Raw genomic sequence first — 24,256 nt, forward strand, 5'->3', positions numbered from 1 at the left:
AACCTCTCCCGCAAAGCCTCAAACACCAAGACAAAAAAAGAAAAAAGAAAAGAGCAGACAACAGAAAAGGGGCAAAGCAAAGTAAAACAAAACAATCAGAAAATATGACATTCCCAGAGACATAAAGATACTGACTACATCCAAGAAACAAGACATTTTACTGGAAGGGCTGGCAGACAAAGGGGAAGAAATAAACACCGCACCCAGAAAGCAAAACAAAAAAAAAACAAAGAAATAAAAAAATAGGAGTAAAGGAGGAAAACTGGAGCTTCAGACCACCATTCAAGATCCAAATACAGGAACTCCTGAAACAAAGACAAATGAAAACTGGGGAGAAAAGGTATGAAAAATCCAAGAAACAATATAAAATCATTTCCCAGGATAGAAGTGCTTGGCTTTTCTAATTAAAAATAGTTTACCAAGGGCCCAGCATGAAGAATGAAAAGCAGACATACATGACATACCACACAATCTTGAAATATAAGAAGGCTGATGATTTTTAAAATAATAGTGTAAATTTCAAGATTAGTCTATCCCTCCCCAAAAGGCCACATATGAAACTGATAACATGGTACTGCATTTCTGCACATTCTGTGTGCAGATTTGCACACACAAAAAACCCAATGCTTCAAATTATTAAAAAAAAAATAATTTAAAGCTAGAATTCTATACCCAGCTAAACTAGGTATCTGGGTATGAAAGAGTAGAATACACCTTTAGACTTGGAAGGGCTTTACAATGTTACCTCACATGTATTTCTGCATTTGGAATGTGTAAGAACCTGTGACCATTCAATTAAATGTATTGAGCAAGAAAGAAAAATGCATGGCATCAAACAAACCAGAGAAAATGAAGGCAAGGAGCGGGAAGATGCTGCTAGACATACAGCCCATTCTTTAGGACATCCAGAAAGCTGGGGGCAAGGGCGGGGGACAGGTCTCCAACAGGAAGTGGAAATGTTAATTGACTGACATGTAGTATTCAGTTAGATCGCATGCTTTTAGACATAAGTTTCTAAAGATCCAATTCACAATTACCTAGGTGAAAAATGGGGGTCTATTTTCTTATATAACCAGATCTTCGTCTAGCACAGCTTCAGTTGATTTATGTAGTAGTTAAATATCAAAGTTCTAGATTATTTCTAGCTCTTGCTCTGTTTCTAGCTCTTTTCTCTGGGTTGCAAGATGTTGCAACAGCTCAGGCACTGGTTGCACTGAAGGGACTCTTCCTATGGGGCTAGGGTCTTAGAAACCTTTCCCAGGAACACCATCTCTTTCCCAATTAACTGGCTGAGCTCCTTCCCAAATCAATCACTGACTTAAGGAATGCAGCCCCAGGATTAGTTCACACCAGTGCTTTTCTGCACAAAACAAGGGAACAGGTGTATAGTTGGGCAAGTAATCTCACATTTATAACCCACTTGAGACACTAGTTGGGAAACATGGAACAGGATGGCTAATCCACATGGAAAGAAATAGAAACAAGGGCATCTCACTAGGCTAAAGAAGAGAGGAAAATGGCCATCCTGTAGTTGCTAATGGAGCCTATGAGGGAAGTTTAAGCGATTCTGGTTATAAAAAAAAATTAAAAATTATGTAAATGAAAACAAATGAGACAATGATTTATTCTAGGAAAAATAAAATGGCAGAAGAAATGAAAGTTCACTGCTTGATTCAATATTTAACAATTTTTGTAGATGTAATATCATAAATCTTCTGACTGATGCAGTTCTATTGGGAAGTGAGAGGGAAGGGGAGGATTAGTGGTGGTAAAGTTCTTAATCTGTATTTTTTTATCATAGGAAGCCAGAAGACAACATCTAAAACTGAAAGATTAAAAATATACACTATAAAAATACGATATTTAGAAACGGCACAGCTAATAACAACTAGAAATCATTCTGGAGAGGATAAGACAGGGATATTGAGGAGGGGGTGGAAGAGGTGGCTACTTTTTATGTTTTACAAAAGTACTTTTTAAATTATTTGTTATTTTATATTTTTACTTTCAAAGATGAAAAAAAAAATAGCCCTGCCCCCAGCCTCTGAATGGGCCCTTTATATGAACATAAATCACAATGTATTAGAAAAAGGCAAGCTGTAATGTAGCCTTCTCCCTATTCACCTCCTCACACAATGCCCAATTCTCCCAGCTGCCCCACCCCATACCCTGAGACTCAGAAGGTGGTAGTCAGGAAGAAATTCGTGTGAAAAGTTATAGGTATCCGCTCTTCTGTTCTTTGAGAAGGGTTTATAAACCCTGGCAGGAGAGAGGGTAATGAAGTCTAGGCAGCTTTATGTTAGGAGCACTACTGGGACCCCACAGTCTGGACAGGAAAGCTGCACTCACTTCTCCAGCAGTGTAAACTGCAGTTGACAGGCATGACTGGGTGTCCTGTTTTATCAGACTACTTGAGACAGGATCAAGGCATGTACTGAAAGCAGCATGGCTACATGAGCCCCACTGACCTACCTGCCCTTGTAAGTTTTGCTGTTCAGAGCCAACTATAGTATTAACATTCAGACATGCTATTTGCACTCAGACTTCTGCACTAGAACAAATTTGTATCTTTTTGCCTTTTACTGTATAGACTTTTGACTATTTTAGTGCCAATCCAAAGGTAGAATGTCTTATCACAAGGAGCTTATTTACTTATAAGACCCAAATCCAGAGACAGGGAAATATTCCCAGTGACCCTTACCTTAACACTGTTATCCACTGTGATCCTCTAATTCATCTAGCACATTTCCTGTAATGAGCTTAATTTACCGAAGTAGCTTTCAAAGGAAACTTAACATGGAACTCAGTCCACAGAATAATTAGAATGCCCTCATTAAAGGGTCCCCCACGGCTTCCTACACTTCAGTTCAAAACCATTAATTCCCATCTAACTGATCCCACCAAAGACACCCTTGGCTCTTCTTTTCCATATTCTGGTTTGCTTTGGCACCAATGGTCCTCTCAAGTCTCAACTGCTCCAGGAAGCCTAAGTACATGCTCATTGAAGGTGTCTTCTCCCCTGAACCAACTCATTCAACCACACTTTACACATATTTGGTCCAACCATATATCCACATAGGATTTCTAAACTTTCTAAGTACTGCCACACATTGTGATCTGCTTACTACTCAAAATGAGAGAACTGCAATTTAAAAAATAAAGACCATTTTTAGAAATAATTTTATATAAACATATTCTTATACAAAGAACAAACAAATGTACAGAGCTCCCAAATTACAAAAAGGTGGACCCTTGCCATTCTTTTCTGTGCTGAGAACAGAACAGAGAATGGGAAAAAATGATTCCATTGTTGTTGTTTTTTTTTAACTCTTTCCACCTACGTAGTCAGTTTCTCAAGTAGAGTTTCTATTCCTTTGCTTTTACTTTTGTTTTTTTCCAACGTGGGAATCAGGCTTTTCAGCCCGGCTTTGACTTTGTTTGCAACTTCTTGGTCAGAACTCTGCAGAAGACTGAAGACAGAAGAAAAAATTAACAATAGTTACATTTCACCCCTAGATAATTTGCAATACTACCAGTACCCACAGTATAAAATATTTCACTAATGTTGAGTTGAATCTTCTAACTATATACACTCTAAATTTTTTTTGTTCACCAGATGAATAGGGCCAGTAGTCTATATATTCTAAAACCATATAAGAATGTTTTATAATCTTGCAGGTAGAGTCATTCAAGCAAAGACTTAAATGACTCTGATTATCACAGGATTTAATTATATCCTGCCTTAAATTATTCTCATGCCTTCTATCTTTTCTTTCCTATCTATATTATAAGCTCAAGAGCAGAGTCCCTGTGTTTTCTTTCCTTTTTTTAATTTTATGGCCAAGAAAAGATGAGTAGATTAATTAACCCAATTGAATGGGTATACAGGAAGCCTAAGTGGGGTCATGAAAGGTAAGAGACAGTGAGCCTTCTCACTGAGCTCTAGAACATGCAGTTAAGGAGAAAGAGTTTCAATGCCTGAGGGTGAAATGTTATAACTACACAACCAAAAGCATGATATTTAAATTCTCTAGGATTCAGTTTCCTGATCTGTGGAATGGGATTAACAACAGAACCCATCCTTTTCAGTTGGTTGTTTCTTTATGGTGTGGAAATAGAACCCAGGGTCTTGCACATGCTCAGTACACACACTCTACCACTGTGTTATACTCCAAACCCCTATAGGGTTCTATTTTGAGTCTCAAATTATCTTGGCACTTAGCAAACAATAAATGTTATCCACTCAATAAAATAATCTGAAACCTTGTTTAAGTACTCTGCCACCAAAGTGAATAGAGCTTGGAGACTAGTAGCAGTAGGCCCATTCTTTTTACTGGGGCCAAGTTATAGGCACCTCACCACAGAACACATGCCCAAGTTTTCTGTTCTTCCCCTGCTTCTTCAGGACCACATGTAAATGCTAGCCTCTGAAACATAGTCTAGAAAGAAATTACTTGGTATTTTCAAAAGTCCCAGAACCCAATAACTTTCATCATGTCAGCAAAGAGGAGGGCCAGTTAATAGCATTAAGCAGCATTCCACTGCTGGTGGGAGACAAGCAATCTACTTGCCATCTGAAAAATTGAAAATGATGAAAAGTGAAGTACCCTTTTAATGGATTTGTGACTCATTTGGTGTTTTAATTTTATACATATTGGCTAAATAGTTACATAATGTACACCACTAATACAAGATAACATTTAACACAGTAAACATAATGACAGGCATTTTATATGCATGGTTTTCATAACAGCTTTAGAATTATTAGTAATCTCATTTTCAATTAAGAAAAACCAAAAAAGTTCAATATTTTCCCCAAGGCTACCTATAATCTGGGTCTGGAGGCCAGGCAGCCTATCTAGAGCCAAAGCTCTTACATGATGGGAAGCTCAGCTTCTCTGAGTTATTGTTCTGCTAATATACAAGGCTGATCCTCTCTTTCCACTCAAAATAAGTCTTTTTCATTTGCTATAAAAAGGTACAGCACCAAAAAGACAAACATCAATAAACAACTACAACAACGAAACACATCAAGATTTCCAAATCACAAGTTTTAAGTAAAATATAAATAAGCAGGAAATTTTATCAAATAAATAAAATACTGCAATATTCAAAAATAATAATTGTATTAATTAAGTTACATATAGTTCGACTTCAGTTTAGAACCTCAAGTCTTTCATGTCTTCCTGTACTAGTTCCAAATAGTACCCCATGATAAACCTGTAGTATTCTTATGTTTGAAATCTACTCAAGAGGAGCTCTAATAAGTACCTTTATAAATTAATTTCATAGTATCAATGAAATTTTTATTTAATTGAGAGTAATGAAAGAACGTGTCAGTAGGTGTTAACTTTCCAAATGTCTGGTAAAGAAATTAATAACAAAAAGTTCGTGTTTCAGGTAGTGAATTTTGACCGTTCAACATCAACTAGAAAATTAACTAACATTAATGAGAAATGAACAAAATGATCTACATGAAACACTCATGTACTTAGGGGTACTAATCAACCAGAAAAAAAAAAAAGGGAGGCTTTTATGAATGTGTGTGTTGAGAGTATATGTGCACAAGATCAAATTATATACTGAAGAAACATTTAACCTAACATCTATAAAAAATATTGTTAAACTGCAAAGCGAGTACAAATGAATTATGGTAGGAGATTCAATCTAGGATTAGTATCTGTTTTCCAAAACCATGGCAGCACAGCAGGGGAAAAATCAACAGTGACTGCCTCAAAGTAACACACAAATCTTACAAAACAAATGCTTTAAACAGAGGGTTTCATATGGGCACAAAAAGCCTGGAAAAACAATGACCTGTAAATTATAAACTAAGCAAAATCCAGGGAATAATACACAAGATTCATGCATCATCATTTTTCTCTCATTTTAAATTAGAAAAAAATTAGCATGCAGATTTTAGAAACAAATGCTTTCCTAATCCATTTAGAATCACTAAAAACAAAGAAAATTACATGTAAAGTTAGGCATGACTTAAAAAACAACAGGTTTGTCACTGCTTCCTAAGGGACACAAATTACTTACAAAGTTTATATATATACATATAAATAAATAAATAAATTATGTTTTGGTCAAAACCATCATATGATGCCTTGTGAGTGTCATCATTTTATGATCTCTGATATCCAAAAGATGGCAGTAAAAGAAATCCTAAGGACAACTGAAAAAGCAACATTTGCTTTCTAATATTTGATCTACTTGTCTAGACTATGGACTAATTAGTAAAGCCTAATGCCAGATTACTAGGAACAAGTATTAGAGCTGTGAGGTAAAGGGGAAGGAAGTGTACCTTTGTATGACTGGGTCCTGAGCACAGAAGAAACACGATATACCTACCTGGAAAGAATAATGGCACCTCGATTTATACTAGCCCAGGACTTCAGGTTCTTCATACCAACATGTTCTACCAGTGTTTTTGCAAAACATCCTATAAAGATATACTGAAACTTAGTGAACTTCACTTTTTTTAAGATTATAAATTTTCATATTGGAAAAAAAAAAGCAGTGAAAGATAGCTTCAAATTCCTATTCTTATAGGGGGAGTGAGAAGTGGCAGCTCTACTGCTATACTAGTCGCCTCATAGCTAGAGAAATGTAATTTTCGTCTTAATTCACGACACCACCTTTTTCAGACAGTTCATAGCCAAAACTATTCATCTGGTAGGGAAAAAGTGGCTTAAATACCACATGGAATGTGAATACAGTAAAAAAGGTCAGGTTAAAGACAGGACTAAGAGGGGAATAGTATACAACATTTCAAATACAAGATGCTGTTCTCTTTATAGACGAGTTTCTACAAAGCAGCTCTAAAGCTTATTTTAAAAGTGCCAAGGACTGGCTTGCCCTTTGGTCACACACATTCAATGCCAAATAAACAGGCAGCTGTCCAAAATTCTCTGATGAGGATAATATTCTTCAGCTTATTCTTTTCTCAAAACTAGAGATTAAAAACTAGGCCTTTTCATTGGGGGTAATGCTATACTATCTGCCAGGAACAGAATGGTATTCAGGGCAATGACCAAGTCTGGTTAAAAATCTAAAGTAGTAGAGGAGGGAAGAGAGAAAGCATGAGGGAGGGTGGGAATGAGGAAAAAAAAAAACTACAGGATTCTCGGACACAAGTTTTTATTCACAGACATCATTTCTAAACACTTGACAAACTTCATATGAACTTACTGGGCCAGTGTAAAGTTCAGGGATGTGAGGAATTATAGAAATTCCACATAAGATGCAAGAAAAGGACAAGTTGCATGGCTTACCTTCTTTTCCATTTTCTTTCATCTTTTTATCTTGTTCTATTAACCATTTCAGAACTAGATGTCCTGCAGGATGTTCTACAACATGAAGCTACAGGGGATCAAGAAGAGGCTAATTCAAACATCTGTTTTCACCCACACCTTGGCCCAAGATTCAACCTATACAACCACATGTAGGTAAGGATAAAGTCAAGTTTCAAGTTCCACAAGGCTTAAGAAGTCTTTATCTAGAATATTCTTATAGCTAGAGGCACCAGAGATAGGCTGAAATGAACTTAGTTATGCAAGAATGCAGCCCCTGCAGAGCAGGGCACATTTGGCTTCCTGAATTCAAGTCCAAACCACACCACCCACTACTACACTCATCTAAATTCATGTTCATCACCTTTCCAGTGGCAATTCGTAGTTCTGAGGTGAGAATAAACCTCTGAAACAGAATACCCAGCAGAAACACTGAAACCTAATTTTGAATGATGAATGGTGTTTAAATACATGTGACTACAATGATCTGAGCAGGTCAAGAAAAACTGTTTTAGCTCAACATGACTCCTTTTAAAGGGCCACACCAATCATTTCCATCTGGGGGCTCTGCGTATGAAGTATGGGAAACAATGGCACAATCTCCTTACAGAGAAACTTCCGCTACACACTGCTCATTCCCACTTAGTAATATGAACTGCTTCAGGAGGGCAGAGGCCAGGGCTGCACTTCTCCTTCCCAATTCTATGCATCAGAAGTATGACATACACTAAATACATGGCATCATTTTCATTCAGAACCAAATACATATTGGTACAAAACATTTCCAAATGCCAGGCTTTGGTCTAGATGATTAGAGGGAATTAAAGCTGAATACAATATAACTGCTGCTATGGAAAAGGATCTCAACTGTTCACTCAACAGCACCTCCCTTGTCAGCTTTCTTTCCTGCTAACACCTCACCCAGCCACCCACCTTCTTTAAAGCTCCCTTTTTACTTTCAGGGGATACCTCCTGACTGGTCTGAAGCAGTTCTGTTCATCCAAACTGTTTCTGCCAGAGATTGGCCCACAAATGAATGTGATCTAGTTCTAGCCAATAAAATGTCAAGAAAGACTAGGAACTTGCCAGACCCAAGAGGAAGACTCATTGCTCTTGCTCTTTCCTTCCTGCTTGGGACCCTGATGTGTGGACTTGGGCTAAGATTGTGAATGCTAGCAAATGCAATGCAAGAATAGCTGCAAAGATGTTAGAGTGAGTCAGGAAGGTGGAATCTGGCATTGTGAGGCACTACTTTTATTACGGTAATTAACTATCTAACTGCTACCAAGAGGCAACTTATCATTTAAGCCAAAACACTCCTTTCTAGAGCAACTACCCGTAGTACTAGTTAAAAGTCCTTGGACATAGACTAAAATTCAGATGTTACATTTAGTTCCCATCACATCCTGAACATAATTCAATATGAGAATTGACTTTTACTACTTTAACACCTTGCTTATATGTCTCACCAATGGACACCAGGCTCTAAGGACAAAGACCCTGTCATTTCATCTTTGAATACCTTTTAAAGCATTTATTCAAGGCAAAGAACTTAAGTAATCTATTTTTTTTTAAATCTTAAAACTGTAATACTAGGGATAATAATGGAAGGCCACCGTGAGGATTGAGATCAAGGATTTGTAACTCTAGGCGACAGCAGAGGCCACTGCCTCACAAAACAGTAGGTTTACCATAAATATGTTAGAAGCTTTGGGAGCTTATAAACCAGCCCAACACATAGGCCCAGTATGTCCCGGCCTCTGCCTTCTTCTTCCTCTGCTTGACAATTTCCATTACCTACCCCACCTTCCTGTTTTCAAACTGCTGCACTTGTGCTCCCTCAGCCTGGAATCTTCTTTCTACAAATTCTTGATGAGCTTCAGGTTTCAGCTTAGCTTTCCCTACCTTCAGAAAACCTTCTTGGAGTAGGTGGCTCTTACAAAATTCCCTAAAACCTATAGTTGTCCTTCACAGTTTTCACTTAGAATACTAAGATTTTGTTTTTATTCTGCAGCTAACATGAATCATTATACATTTCTAAGAAATACAAGTACTGTAAAGGCATGTCGTTTTGAATTCCCAATTTTCAAATGTACTGTCAGTGTGAGGATTAATTGTTGTTAAAACTCTTTGTAGTGATGAACTGACTTGAGTTTTTATAGCCCCCGCAACTTTCATGCCTCTCTTACAATAGCACATTACCTCTCCGTCCTTGCCACCAGGATGTAGTTCTGTTGCCGCCAAGCTGGCGATGGCATTCATGGCAGGCTGAACATCTCCAGTGGCAGATCCCAGAATATCGGACACCAACACACATGCAGACTTATCTAGCACCACCTCTTGGGAGTGTCCTTGCAGGTAGCTTAACAAAGCTGGAGAAATGGATTCTAAGAGCTCGCGACGGCGGATCTCTGTGTCTTTCTTACTATAGGAATATGTTGAATGAAGTATTATGGTAAGAAAATTAGCAAAGGAAATAGTAATCTTATTATCACAAAATCCTTAGGCAATTATCATAGTCTGTGTCACAATCTATTGTAACTGTTGACAATTCTACTGAGCATATAGACAACAGGTGATTTGAGGCTGGAAGCTTAGTTTATGCAATACAACAACAACAAAACACTCAAACAAAAGCCCAAACTCCCAGACAACAATGGATTATTCCATAAGCTAACACATGCTTAAGACTACTGTATGGACTCTACTCCTTTCCTTGGGTACTCAAAACCAGAGTAACAGTAGTTCTGAAAATAAAGAAAACAAGAAACAAACCATGCACCCGAATACCCACTATGTGCCAGGGCTCAGAGGTGTTCTTTTGGCATGACACTTTTATTTCCTTGTCAAGTTAAGAACTTTAAGAATCTGTTAAAATTACAGGATTAAAACAAAATTCACCTTTTGGGTTTTTTTAAGAGATAGAGTAAGAGATAGGGTATGGATGTGTGACTATATATACCTGGAAGCATAGACTACTCTGATTTCATGAACAGTCAAAGAAAGGAAAGAAGGACTCAAAGCATTCTACTAATTTTTACCTGTGTGCATTACCATCTCCTTTTTGCAGAACTTCAATGATTTCTGGTACTGTATGTGCAGGATCTCTTGGACTCAGTAAATACAAAAGGACCTTCCTTCCATATTTGTCATTTACTATGTTTGGCAAGGAACTGATAATTTCCTATAAAATTATAAATTAAAAAAAACCTTTATGTATATCTATAAATTAAGGTTGAGATTTGAATGGTAATGAAGAATAGACATATGACTATTTCCCCGTGTATTTAATGGAAAATGTGGAGTGAGTTCTGAACTGTCACATTAAAACACAAAGAGATTCACACTTGGAGCACAGAGTCAATTCTCTACTGTGAGTAGTATCACTAAACAATCCATTTATATTAACTGACCAAGACCAAGGACTTAAAAACATATTTAAAGTAGTTATCTTCATTCATTATGACCAGTATTTCTTAGGCCTATTCCTAGGGACAGTTCTTGTTTGAGTCACTGAGTAGATGGTTAATTTGTAGCTACACTTAACCATAGCCTCAATGAAGAACATCCTTCTCAGAACTTCTCTGCTGAGACTATATGAGGGAGATACAAAAACTGTAAAACAGAAAAAAAAAAAAATGGATAAAAGCCTTTAAAGTTAGGTTGCTCATTCATGGTGAATGAAGGTTATTTAATTATTATAGTGAAAAACAAGAACAGAGTGGGAAGGGAAAGTAAATCCAGAAAGACTCCACTGAGTAGTTACAAATTACCCTGTACAGTATTTTCAGTCAATATACACAGGCACAGGAACTTCCTTTTCTAGTGGCTGCAATCGAAGTGACAAAAGCAATGTTGCCCCATCTCAACTGAGGGCCTACGCAAATCTGCTGATGTTTTCAAAGAGAGAAAGTCACTGTTTAAAAATTCCTTTATTCTTGATAGAGAAAACACAAAGAGAGAACATCTGCTTTCCCCCACCCTTAACATTCTTGTAATAAACTTTATATGCAAATGCACGTTTCTCAGTACCAAAGATTCTTAGAAGTGGCTGAGGCCAAAGGAAGAATTCAGTTCCATTGGCCATGTTTACAGATGAGGCACTCAGAAGGGAGAAATATGACTTGCCAGAAGCCATGTAGAATCATTACTAGGGCCCTAATCAGTCCTAGTACCCTGACTCTAAATCTAGTCTCCTTCAAAGAAATCATATAATCTTTTTTGAAGAGGACTTATTTATAAAATCATATTCAGGTCTGCTCTTTTCCAATATGTCTGTTTATTATGATAAAATTACTAATTTTAGTGCAAGAAGGAAACTAAATCAAGTGAGTTATGAACCATGAGGCCACAATACAGAAAAAGTCAAGATTCCATGGGTTGATGATGAAACTCCAGATTTCCATGTACTGCGTTCCTTTTTTAAAAAATCCCAAACTTCCCTCATATTTTTGCATAAAAGTATGTTTCTGATAATTAGTAATAGTAGCTAACACTTGTTAAGTGCCACTAGGAGCCAGACACTGTTGAAAGCTGTACATCTATCACGTTAAATGACATTCACACCACAGTGCCTGTGTAACATGACTCCAATCCTCACTTAGCTCTCCTAACTACTTCTCAAGAAGTTTAAGTCACATCATAATGATTCCTACATAAAACATACAAGTTTTCAGAATAGATTCAATAAATCTAACCACCTCAAAATGGATATATAATTTCAATCATCCTGAGAAAATGAACTTAAAATTTCCATAATGCAAGGGAAGATGAACCAAAAAAATTTCCAAACTTATTGTAGAATAGGGAGCTTTTTTATATGTGTTTTTGATGATGGCATTCGATGCCCCATGTGGGCGGGTAGGGGGGACCTCTAGTATATCCTCAGGTATCTGTTTTAAACTTCCATCAACTCGGACAAGGAGACTCGTCTTTTAAAAATCTGCTCTTTAATCTGTTAATTCATTTCAAGATAGGGGTTAAGAATGATACAATGGTTGGGTCAATTTCCACAGTCTTAACAAAAACAACAACCCTTTGCTGTCCTTTAAAAATAACAGAAACCTCTAGAGTTAATACCTTTAAAACTTGGGTGACATAAGTGTCAAAACAAAGCATGGGGATATACAATAAACAACTATAATGGTTACTATTGGACTGACCTAATATATGTGGCTTGGGCAGAAATAGTTTTGGAACACAGAAGCTAGACTTCAAGAAACGTATAAAATCCACGCAAAAATATATTCAAGGACTAGACTCTGAATTCACTGATCTTTACTGCCTTTTGGTTCATAATTAAGAAATTTAGAATTTAAACTCATGTTTAATTAAAATCTTGAAAATATGTAATATTTATAACAAAATTTTGTGAAACTCAAAACATTTACTTAAATATGTAGTATTTAATTCTCCATTTTGCCTTCATGATACTTTTTCCTACCTCTGAAATTATACATATTTGAAAAATACAAAGAAAACAGTATGTGAGTGTTGCAAATCAGAGATTTCTAGATCATTGCCTGGAGAATACCCTTAACACAGATAAACAGGTAAGAGATGGCTACGGCATAGCTGATTGTGTGCTTAATTTGATCTCTGGAGTCTTCAAGTCAAGTTGGAAGCCTTTGGCAAATCCTTTGACCTCCCTGCCCATTAATTCCCTTATCTGTAAAGGAAATGATCCACCTCCCTGACCCATGGGCTATTACCATGAGCAAAACAGAAAACCCACCATTCAAGCTGCTATAAAAGAATTATTTTCATATTTAAAACACACCACTGAATATACAGCATCCCCAACTATGGAGATTAAATAAAGCTAGTGGAGTCAAAGGTTTTCACTCTCAAAGAGAAATGACAACAATGACAGTTTGATTTTCACTTTGGCTTAGCTTATGCTTTATAAGAGTTAACTTAAGAGAAAACACAACAAGGACCATTTTTTGTAACTTATTTTTCTTATGCTTCAAAAAATAAAGAGCACGGGAAAGAACAAAAGACCTCCCTCCTGTTTCTTGAAGTTCTAGTTTCTCGTGTTCCAAAACTATTTCTACCCAAAGACACCTTTGGCCAGTCTGAACTCCAAGTGTTAGGCCCCTGCCAGACTTCTTGGCACTCTTGTTTTGCCTATTCTCTTTTAAAGAGAAAGGGTAAAGGTCAAAATCAAAGATGCACACAGGAAGGAGAGTTAGAGCATACACATATTTTCTGTTAAGGACAGAAATGCAAAAAGACATAAATTACTGAGAAGCTGGTATATGTTTCTGTGTGGAGACAAATAGAAATGCAAGCTACATTATCCATAAGAAGCTAAAATCTAGCAGAAGCAAAAAAAGTTAATAGAATTCAAAATAAACTTAAATAATGAATACCAGCTGAAGTGTTGAGAAGGTTGTATTACCAGGCAGTCTAAGTGTTTTGTTACCAAAAAAATCGTGTTTTTATATCAAAGTTCATGGTTTGGCTACCCTCAAAACAACAACGACAAAAAACAACCAAAAAAACAGCAGGTCCTGTGTGATTGGGCATAGGGTTTCAGTCAGTTCTGAAACACAAAAAAGTCACGGAGACTGGTTGTACGACCATGTGAGTATATTCTATACTACTTGACTGTATCCTTAAAATGCTTAGATGGCACATTTGTGTTATGTGTATTTTATCTTAATTACAAAGAAAACAAAAACAAAATCGGGAAGGTCTATCACCTTAGAGCTCTCATTATCAGAGGCTTAGGTGAGTGGTTGCCATCACTTTGGACAGGGCAGGTGATCTCCTCATCGCTCAGTCCTCTACCTTCGTTCTTATACTTGGTCTGCCTTATTCATTTACCAGTTTAGTCAATGGACATTTTTCCTGTTGTGAGCCCTGTGTCAGATCACAATTAACTACTAAGTGAATAGGTAGAAAAACCAAAGAAAATAGTAGTTGACAGGATGGGCAGACCAGATCTGGCTGTGAGATCAAAGACTGATATCTAATCTTAACAGAAAACAAGGATTGATTATCAGACTATGATTTTGATGTGACATTTCAGTAAATCCAGACACTCTAACTAGAATGCTTAGCAACACTAAGCTTTCTTGGCTATTTTTAACAACACTGTACAATACAATATATAGTGATTTTTTTTAGTGGCTGGGTGGAAAATACTAAAACACTCTATCTGTAGTAAATTTGTCAACTCAGCAATTCTGGTAAGTAAATGCCTTCACAGACTTTTAACGTATGCAAGAAAATAGACATGATTATTAATGGAATTATCTGCACTAGCAAAAATAAATAAGAATTTAAAAATAGTTTATAAAAAAGAAAAAACTAAACATCTATCACCAGAAAAAGAAAATTACCCATATATCCATGATTGATAGAATACTACCTGGCATTGAAAAATAAATGACCAAGGACAAAGGTGGGCAAATTCAGGTCTTGTTCAAATCCACCTTGCAGCCTATTTCTGTATATCCTGCAAAGACTAGATTTTGCACCTTAAAGGATTGTTAAAAAGGAAAACCAAATCAAACAAGAAAATGAGACAGACACCATATAAGACCCATAAAGCCTAAAATAATCGCTATCTGGCCATTTACAAAAAAAGCTTGATGAAACTCACAATAGTTAAGTTACAGCCATTAAACAGCAACTGGCTAGTGTACTTATTTCCTTTTCACAGAATATTGTTGTAACACCAGGTGTGTCATACCAATGACTTCAGGGTAAGTGGATCAAGTTTTAATAAATATGTATGTTTCAGAAGGCAAAGCAGGTAAGAATCAGTTTGTATCCATTTTGAAAAGTGGAAGGCTATCTGACCAGGCCGTGATTTCAACCTGACATTTCTGAAGTCTGAGTACTTTGAATAGAGTGCTTAACAACACTTGGCTTTCTTGGTTATTTTTAAAAAGCACTGCCTTCTGCAACAAGTTTTGTGATGATTGGTGGGGTGGGGAAATGCAAGAGCAATTAGCATTCCAGTTTTATCACCAGCTACACAGTTTAATGATACACAGAGCCTGTTGAGCTTTTGTCAGTTAGAAGCAAGAGTCAGCAGTGGAGCCATGCAGGGAAAGCTGCCCTAAGAGGGACAGTCATCAAGAATGTGGATTAAATAGTTGTGGGAATTGGACTGATAAGCACAAGGAATTGAAACTGTTTTAATAGCAACTTTGAGATTAATCTTTGGAAAAAAAAATTAAAGAGGTGATTCTGGGAAATTCTGAAGGAAGTCTGGTTTCTCCTGAAATCCATTTGGAACAGATATGCAAATTTTAGTTGTGGTAAAAATATTAAACAAAAGCAAACTTTCAATAGCCCAGCCTGTTTCCATTTTTGTGAAACAACTTTATTCATTAGCCAATTCTATGGCCTCACATTTCTGTCACAGGAATGAAAAACAATCATTATTGATTGGAGTCAAAAGGGTAATAAAGCCACAAGGAACATGTCAAAATACTCAGTCTGTGACATGAAAGTCTTGCCAATTTGTTTCTTCCCACAATCCTATCTCAAAGAAAGTCATCACCATCTTAAAATAGTCAAGACAAAGTTGGAAAATGACAGCAAGGGCATGAGAAATTCACACTGGGACTTAGAGCTGGCATTTAAGAAAAAAAAAAAAATCTCTTTCCTTTCCAGTGGCTGATATACTTTTTCTATTGTACCCAGTTCTACTGGTGCAAATGGGCTACTAAGAGAGGACACAGCACCACCACCTGACAACAGGTAAACTCTCTAGATAATCCATGTGCTTCTTCTCTTCTGCCAAGAGTACCATGTGTCCCCAGGATTTCTCCAAGATCCCCATTTATGTGTACCAAACACAAAAGTATGTATAATTTTCAGATGAATAACCTGTGTCTATACAGACTATTTTATTTTTAAAACATTTCCAAGTCTGGTCAGTGCTACCAATGTTGTAATTTCTTATCCCCATCTCAATCATACCATATACTCAATATCAACTGCATTCCAAAAATAAAGGAAAAGAAGATACAAGAGGATCATAGAAGCAGAAGTCAGAAAAAGAATAGAGGAATAAAAATAGTTTAGAATTCAACTTTTACTTTTGGAAAAGAACAGTTTGGTTTTTCTTATGTGCATGTTAAAGTTTAGAGCTAATAAACTGTACTTGAGCATAATCACTTTATGGTCATTAAGCCAGATTAGAGGAATTGCTGAAATGTAAAAATGAAGTTAATATTTTAATTTTAGTCCTAACTTTTAATCTGATTATACAAAAGCTTCCATGAAAGTTTTAACAAGCACCAAGACTAAGTGAGCTTTATGAATTTTTCTTCTCTATCAATCCAGAACAGATGTATTAGTAAACTGGATAATTGTAGAGACAGTCCGTCCATAGGAAGAGAGTGTTAAATTGACAAATTACCTCCAAAACTAATTTCTGATCAAATCTAAGCACTGCTTTGTTGATTTTTCATTTTTTAATCTCTAATATAGTCTTAAAATACAACAACAACAAAAAAAACCTGTTACCCTAATCCAAAACAAAAGTCAAGTCTTAACCACAGTCTTTTAAATATTTTAAACAGTATTAATATCAAGTTACAAGATTATGATTCATATAGGAAAAGAGCAAATTTCCAAAATAAGACTTAGTTGAGACAACTAAAAAAATACCGGCAGAAGTACAGGTGAAAACTCTGTTTAACACTACACGTGTGAAATCAAAGTTATATACCCACAACTGGTATATCAATGCAACTTAAATCTAAGACCATCAGAATTACTTACCGAGATGATTATCTGCTTCACAAGCTTAGTATCATCAATACAATCAAATGCAGCCAGTAAAACCAAATGAGAGTATTGTCCCTGTAAAAATTGAAAGGTAGTAAAACTTAAAAAAATGCAAAGATTTTTCCTCTTACTCCATCTATGGAGTCATTATATAAAGGCTACCAACAGGGACAATTTACCTAACACAACATGAATAAAAGCCATTCAAATGCACTTTCTTTCTTATCAGGACCTAGTTAATTACATTCTTAAGAAATGATTGATTAAAAAGAAAAAGAAAAAAGAAACGGAAAACCATATCCTTCATTGCCAAAGAGCTCCAGACTAACCAGGATATAATACCTGTCTAAATAGGTATCCTGTTAATGAATAGCTATCTGAATATCAAACTTAAAAGAAAGTCCAAGTGATAAGATTAACACTATGTGTGTGTTGGGGGGTGGGGGAGTTATCACACAGAGAATATTAAAACCACACACAAAAATACATAAGCTTACATGTAATTGCACACACACACACAATTCATAATACATGACAGAAAATTCTAGAAGGCAAAATACTCTAATAATCATCTCTGGGATAAAGGATTATAATCTTTTTAATCATGTATTCTCCAATTGTATTTAGATCACGAATTTTCTTAAAATAATCCTCAACAATTAGAATATAAGTAAACTACAAAACAAACTATAAAGGTACACTTACTTAATGATATGAGAATAAGACAAAACTTTTTGCTTTAAAAGAAGTATGGAAGCAAGACCCATGTAAATTCACAATTGTGGCTTTCACAACAATCTCCTCTTGAAATAATACAATTATTTCTGCAATGTTGATAGCCCTCGAAACATTTAAAGAACTCCTACTTTATGTATAAAACCAAAACAAAACAGTTTTAAAAGCTTGTTGCATATTCTTGTTAGTATCACGGATGATGATATCAATGTTGTATGTGTCTGTTTTAATTAGGGAGAATCAATTTTTTATAATAGCCAGCACAGATTCATAGCAAGATCTGAGGAACATGACATTGTTTTAATTAGAAACAATGAGGAATTTGCTAAATACACAGATGTAAAAACAAACTGGAGAAAAACACCAAAGATCTAACATATTTACGATCTAATGATCAACAATCAACTAAAACAGCAAAAAATGAAAGTCCTTTCACAGAATGGCTTAAAAAATATAATGCCTTAATGGAATAATTAAGGTCAATAATTAAAACAAGGAAACACCATTGTCCACTTATCCTATAGACAATGTTGAAAACCTCTGATAACAGACAAGTTGAGGTAAAGCAGGCACACTTTTATGTTGGTGAGAATGCAAAGTGGCTCAACTTTGGAAAACAAAGGTAACAACTACAGATACACATATACTGAAATAAGATGGTCCCTAAGACAAATTAAGTGAAGGAGACAACAAGACATGGTACAAAATCATTAGTTTCAGCTTTCTGAAGTCATACACCCATAAGCTTGACCAAGAGTCCAATATTTCTGGAGAAGAAGTCTGTAGAGCATTGAATTTAAAAGGCAGACATACTATCTTTTGAAGGCAGAATTACATTGATCAATGATGATTTCTGTTCAAATTATATGATTAATATGCATAGATGTTAACAGTATAAGTGAGCAATAAGCAATTCCATAATCATATTTGGAGGTTTTAACATGTTTTGCTCAGTAGCTAAGAAAACTAAAAAACAAAATAGCAACCAGTAAAAACACTGATTATTCTGAACAACACTATCACCCACCTTGATCTAACAGTTATAGAATACCACAAACAACTTCAAAATAAATTCTTTTTAAGACACAATTAAACAAGTCTCAATGTATTTAAAGGATTAAAATAATAAAGAATACCAAGAAATCCTCAATATTTAGAAATTAAATTACATTTATAAATAATGGATGGTTCAAATCCATGAGTTATATTATTAGCTCATATCATCATTTCAGAGGTTATTCTAAGAGATTAAAAGACATTGGATTATTAATTTCTATTATATCCCAATGTCATAGTAGGATTAGGTTCTCAAAAACCTTAATTGTTGCATTACCTAAAATAACCAAACTATAAAATTAAAACATTCTAATTAACTTGATTACTTAAAAATCTCTTACTACTACTAATACAGTTTAGAACTTTCTATTCATTCTATTTTTACTCAATTCTAATTTAAGTATGCAAATTAAAATGTCATATGTGAAGATTAAATTACTTAATAATGACTGAGGAATCAGAAAATACTCTCATATTGCAGAAATAGCTCAAGAGAGCGAATACCATATAGAATGCCTTCTGAATGGTTTCAAACTTAACTTTTCTAATCTCCAACCCTATAGAAGACAATAGGTAAGTACACAATCACCAAGCATTACCTTTATGTTTGAATTAGGATTTGCTATATTATGAAGTCAGCACACATTATAGTTCCCACTGGATTTTTCATTGAAAAAAGTAGTTGGTCATGAAATATTTTTGATTCACCACTTAATTAGAATTTTACTGATGAATTAAGTCATTAAATATATAACTCAAAAATTAAAATTATATTTACTATCACATAATTCCAGTTATAGTGTCATTCTATAATAACAATGCAGAAAATATCTAAATATATGCAAACACTAGTTTTGAGGCAATTATTTTGTGTCCACTAATTTCATTAGAAGGTTGTCACTACATCTCCAGGGGATTCTAAGGAGCAAAACCACCATGGCTACACTGCAAATTTATTCTAAGAAAAAAAGGAGATGATTTTAATTTTGGGGGTGGTAACAAACACTGATACTAAGTTTCTGAATGGCAACTGACATTATTTACTTTGAGATAGATATAAACATAGATACCTTAATCAAGGCAATCATTTTCACATTTTATTAACATGATTCAACAAATTCATTAATGAGACCTAGTAAACATCAAGTCTTAAAAAAATATCTAGTAAAAATGGGGAAGTGACACAATACAATGTTAAATTTAAAAGAGGGCTGGGGGTTTAGGGACCTGGGAATGCAGTTCAGTGAAGAGCCCCTGCCTAAGCATGTTCAAGGTTCTATTCAATCTCCTGTACTTCAACAACAAAACAAACAAAAAAAGAGGAGAGAGAGAAAAGAGACATGTGGTTCGAATTCTAATTTTTACAAATAATCATTTGAAAATATGCATACAAAAAGACTATAATAAAATAATTTTCTTGATAAATTTTTTTAATTTTTCAATTTTTCTTTAAGACATAAATTCATTTTACTACTAAAAATAATTAAAAGAAACATGTACTTTTATTGTACTTACATTAGCCACCTTTTCAACATAAGTCTTCATTGTTTTCACAATCACTTTCCTGTCCTTAAAAAGGAAACATTGCCTCAATGAACCTTTAGTAATAGATTAAACCTATTTCATAGTTAAAATTTTTTATATATTAAGATTTCATTTGAGTGGAATACTTTTCTTTAGTGAAAATAATAATTATGCAAACAGAATGAAAAATTGCAACATACATAATTCCTTTCAGAGTAAATCTTAGACTTATAGTTGACAGTCCATTTAGACATAAAGAGGGAACCCAAAACATGTAAGCTGCAAGCAACACAACCCTAATGAACCAGTTTTTACAGTAAGACCTGAGAGATCTCAATGAAAAGATAGAATAATACAATTTCTTTTGAAGGCATAAATAAGTCATTTCCATTAAAATTCTGTAATATGGATCTTTATCTTTTTTCTCAAAGTACTTAACACTCACAGTAAAAGTGTTTTAACACTCACAAGTGTGACTGTTCACTATCTTATCTCCATCACATATGATCATTAAATGAGAAATAGAGTCTAACAGATACCAAAACTTCTTGTGTTTACTTGCTTGACAGACTCTTTCTTATCTTCAACAAAGCTCAAGGTTTCTACTAAAGCAGAGAAGAAATACTAGGCCTAAAGATGATAAATACCTGTGAAGCCTTGAGACACAACTTGATAATAAAATGCTTATGCATAACTGGGGAAAGACTAGAGGGGATTGACAATCAATGAATAAGCAAGTCCAGCCTGCAGGTAAGACATGGCCCTGACTGACAACACTTACCTTGGGTGTGCCGTGCCACAGACAGTGCATGGCGACTCGGGCACCATCATGTGTGTGTGCCAAGTATACCACTGCTTCGCGGATGGCTTCAATCAGTTCCTAGGGAACAAATGCTGTCAGGGCATTGGTTTATTTTTCCTTCTTTTTGCTGTTTTATCTGTCTACAGAACAGTCAGGCACAGAAAATAAAAGGAAGAGAGCACAGGTAGCAAACAATTTAATTTTTAATTCTGTAGACAATCGGACAAAAATACAACCTCATTCTAGAAACATCCTTTTCTATCAAAGCAGCAAATACTGCTGGCAAGCAATTTTTATTAAACAACATATCTGACTTTTACCAATGTCTATTTAAAAAAAAATGTTACAGGTAATATGGGTAACATAATATATTGTAAATGATTTTCCAAGAAAAAAATGTCTAGAAGGTGGCAGCGATAAGGGAGTTTCAAACAGAACAATGAAAATAAATAAAATGCTCTTCCCTAAGAGACATGTATGTAATAAATAGAATCGAAACTCATTCTAACAAAGACATTTCCTTTTTTTTAGTTTATCACTAGATTATCTCCAGAAATCATATTGATTCTTTATCATAAACAAATAGCATTTCCCAAAGAAAAATTAATCTCTATATTATAAAAATTTAGGCTAGGTCTTCACCTATAAACGACACTTTTGTAGAAAAATCATTTAGTTTTTTTATGAGGTAGCTTAGCTTAATTTAATCTTTAGCATTCATTTTCAATGTATACAGCTTCTTATTCATATCTTCAAAGTCTATGCACAAGTTGTAAATGAGATCTGGCAGCTAACAGCTGCAGGGCCTCATTTTAGCCTATTCCAACTTTAAACAAAATACAAAGCCTCGAGCCAGGAAATGGAAAGGTAGTTGCCTAATTTCATCAATAAGGAACAAGCAATTTCACTCTGTACTATCTTACAATCCTTTCCCGGGATAAACCTCTAGAACACAGATTTCATCCATCATACCTATCCAGTTGGAAAGTCATATATATATTCCAGTTATGCTTCCAATATCCCCAATGATATATTTTTAAGTCTCTCATTTGAAAACTGCCCCCGGTGCCAGAAAAGATCCTTTATTCATTTCTTTATATCCCGTTCCAATTTTTTTTGTTCCTAAAACACACTCAACACTAAAAAGATAAATGCTTTCCAGCACTGAATATATTCAAATGATCATTTTGCCAGACAGAACATTCAGTCCTATCTCAGAAAACACACAAGTGTGAGATACTGTGTTCTGTGGGAAACAGAAATCCCCCAAAGAGAAGATGCTGCTATGGTCACTTCACAATGAGCTTAGGAGAGTACCTACTGTTGAGAAATTATTTTGCGTGCTAATTGACAGGGTCAAAATTCCTATGAATATGTAATCTGGCATATTTGTTAAAAGAAGCCAGATTCATTATTTTAGTTATCCCGTGTGACTGAAAATGAGGACAAAATGGACAATGAGCTCACTGAATGATGAGGCAAGCAAAATTCAGGAAACTAAATGAACTCTCATTTGTATTCCCTTCACTAACTTGAAGGGCAGTGCAATTTACCTTCACTCTCTGTTCTTTCTCCTTCTATCATTTAAGGTCCAGGTTTTCATGGGCCATTTAGTTTTACATTAAAACTAACCTTTTAATGTCAGCAGGTTTTTTTTTTTTTTTTTTGGTACCGGCACAGTTGAGTTTAAAAACTACCTAAATGCAAAATATTCCTCCCAAGTTACTTTATTGGAGGATATCCTCTGGTTCATAATTAAAATATAAAAATTCAATCGTATTAATAAAACTAGGGTCAGTTCTATCATTTTTCTAGACAAAAAGTAAAACAAATTAGCAGGCTTATTCAAGGGAAGTTTAGTGAATCATCTATTCTAAATAAGAAAGCAACTCTAAAATTTCCAAAGGAGTGTGTATATCAAAGCAATGTGTTAAACTATCTACATGACTTTTTTTCTACACTTTGGTTTAAAAACAAAACCCAAGAACTTACTGATCTGAGTTTTGGGGGTGCGTAGGTAAAAAAATCCAAGAATACTTTATGAACCAATGAGTGCTTAATCACAGCTTCTCTGAAAACAGAAAACAAAAACAAAAACCATCAGATCTGGCAAAAAGCCAAATAGAGACAGGCAATCTTGAAACTAAAATAATCTAAATAAGATGGTTTTACTAAATATGAAATTGATTGTATGTTTAAGATTTAAAAAAAAAAAAATTATAATATTGACCTAAGTACAAATTTCTAGTGTTTTATCAACAAAGATTATATCATCGTTCAAAATTTGTTCTACCTTTGTAAATAACAACTCTATTTCCCTCAGTTCTGGAAACATGATTGGAAATCCACATTTAGACCTTTTTTTTTTTTTTTAAAGCTGTTTTCTTTCTGAAAGCACTCTTCAAAATAAATTAGTTTCACAAAATATTAGCAGAACTGAAACCTGAATGAACCAAATAGTGAGAGAAATAGCAACAACCATATTTTATCAATGCCCCATAGTGTGACATTTGGTGAACTCAGGTAAAAGTGGAGGTTGATGTTCAGGCACCAAAAACGTAAGTTCACATACTTTACCCAAACAGATAACAAACTAGTCTGCTTTTATGGGCAAAGAACTGTTTTGAGTTCTTTGGAAATATTATCCCATTTAATCTTCATAAAATTTTATGACATATATACTATTAGTATCCCAATTTGACCATATGGATACGCACAGAGAGGTTAAACTGTCTAAGGTTACAGTTAGTATTTGTGGGGGAGGGGACAGCAGGAGTCACTCATGCAGTCAAGTTACACTCCCAACCATTGTGCTATGTTACCAATTCTAAGAAGGTCATGTCGTAGGCTTCTAAGTCTTAAAATCCAATTTAAATAACATTACGTTTGTGAAACTATTCAATATAACATATAATATTCCATAAAACAGTTTTTTGAGAATAAATGTTTTGTTGCTTAAACAAAATTTATAAACCATTATTATGTTATCCTTTTACAGGATGTAATATCCGAAAAAATGATGCCCTTTCATACTAAGACAGGCTCCAAACAAAAGTTTTAAACTTGAATTTAGGACAGATTAATA

The 24,256-nt window shown here is 34.9% G+C and overlaps 1 protein-coding gene across 1 annotated transcript in view; it reads right to left on the reverse strand.

The window, feature by feature from the left end:
* Positions 1 to 3,166: 3,166 nt before the first annotated feature.
* Pum3 (pumilio RNA binding family member 3) overlaps positions 3,167 to 24,256 on the reverse strand; it is a 36,526-nt gene continuing 15,436 nt past the window's right edge. The window contains exons 10-18 of the mRNA XM_027954777.2: positions 23,164 to 23,242; positions 21,151 to 21,249; positions 20,361 to 20,414; positions 17,049 to 17,129; positions 10,340 to 10,482; positions 9,501 to 9,723; positions 7,281 to 7,368; positions 6,358 to 6,448; positions 3,167 to 3,470 (exon numbers count right to left, since the gene is read on the reverse strand). Of these exons, the coding sequence (XP_027810578.2) occupies positions 3,338 to 3,470; positions 6,358 to 6,448; positions 7,281 to 7,368; positions 9,501 to 9,723; positions 10,340 to 10,482; positions 17,049 to 17,129; positions 20,361 to 20,414; positions 21,151 to 21,249; positions 23,164 to 23,242 (991 nt within the window). The 3' untranslated portion in view covers positions 3,167 to 3,337. The remainder of the gene's footprint in view (positions 3,471 to 6,357; positions 6,449 to 7,280; positions 7,369 to 9,500; positions 9,724 to 10,339; positions 10,483 to 17,048; positions 17,130 to 20,360; positions 20,415 to 21,150; positions 21,250 to 23,163; positions 23,243 to 24,256) is intronic.

The sequence above is a fragment of the Marmota flaviventris genome, chromosome 13 (assembly GCF_047511675.1).
Source record: "Marmota flaviventris isolate mMarFla1 chromosome 13, mMarFla1.hap1, whole genome shotgun sequence".
Taxonomy (NCBI): domain Eukaryota; kingdom Metazoa; phylum Chordata; class Mammalia; order Rodentia; family Sciuridae; genus Marmota; species Marmota flaviventris.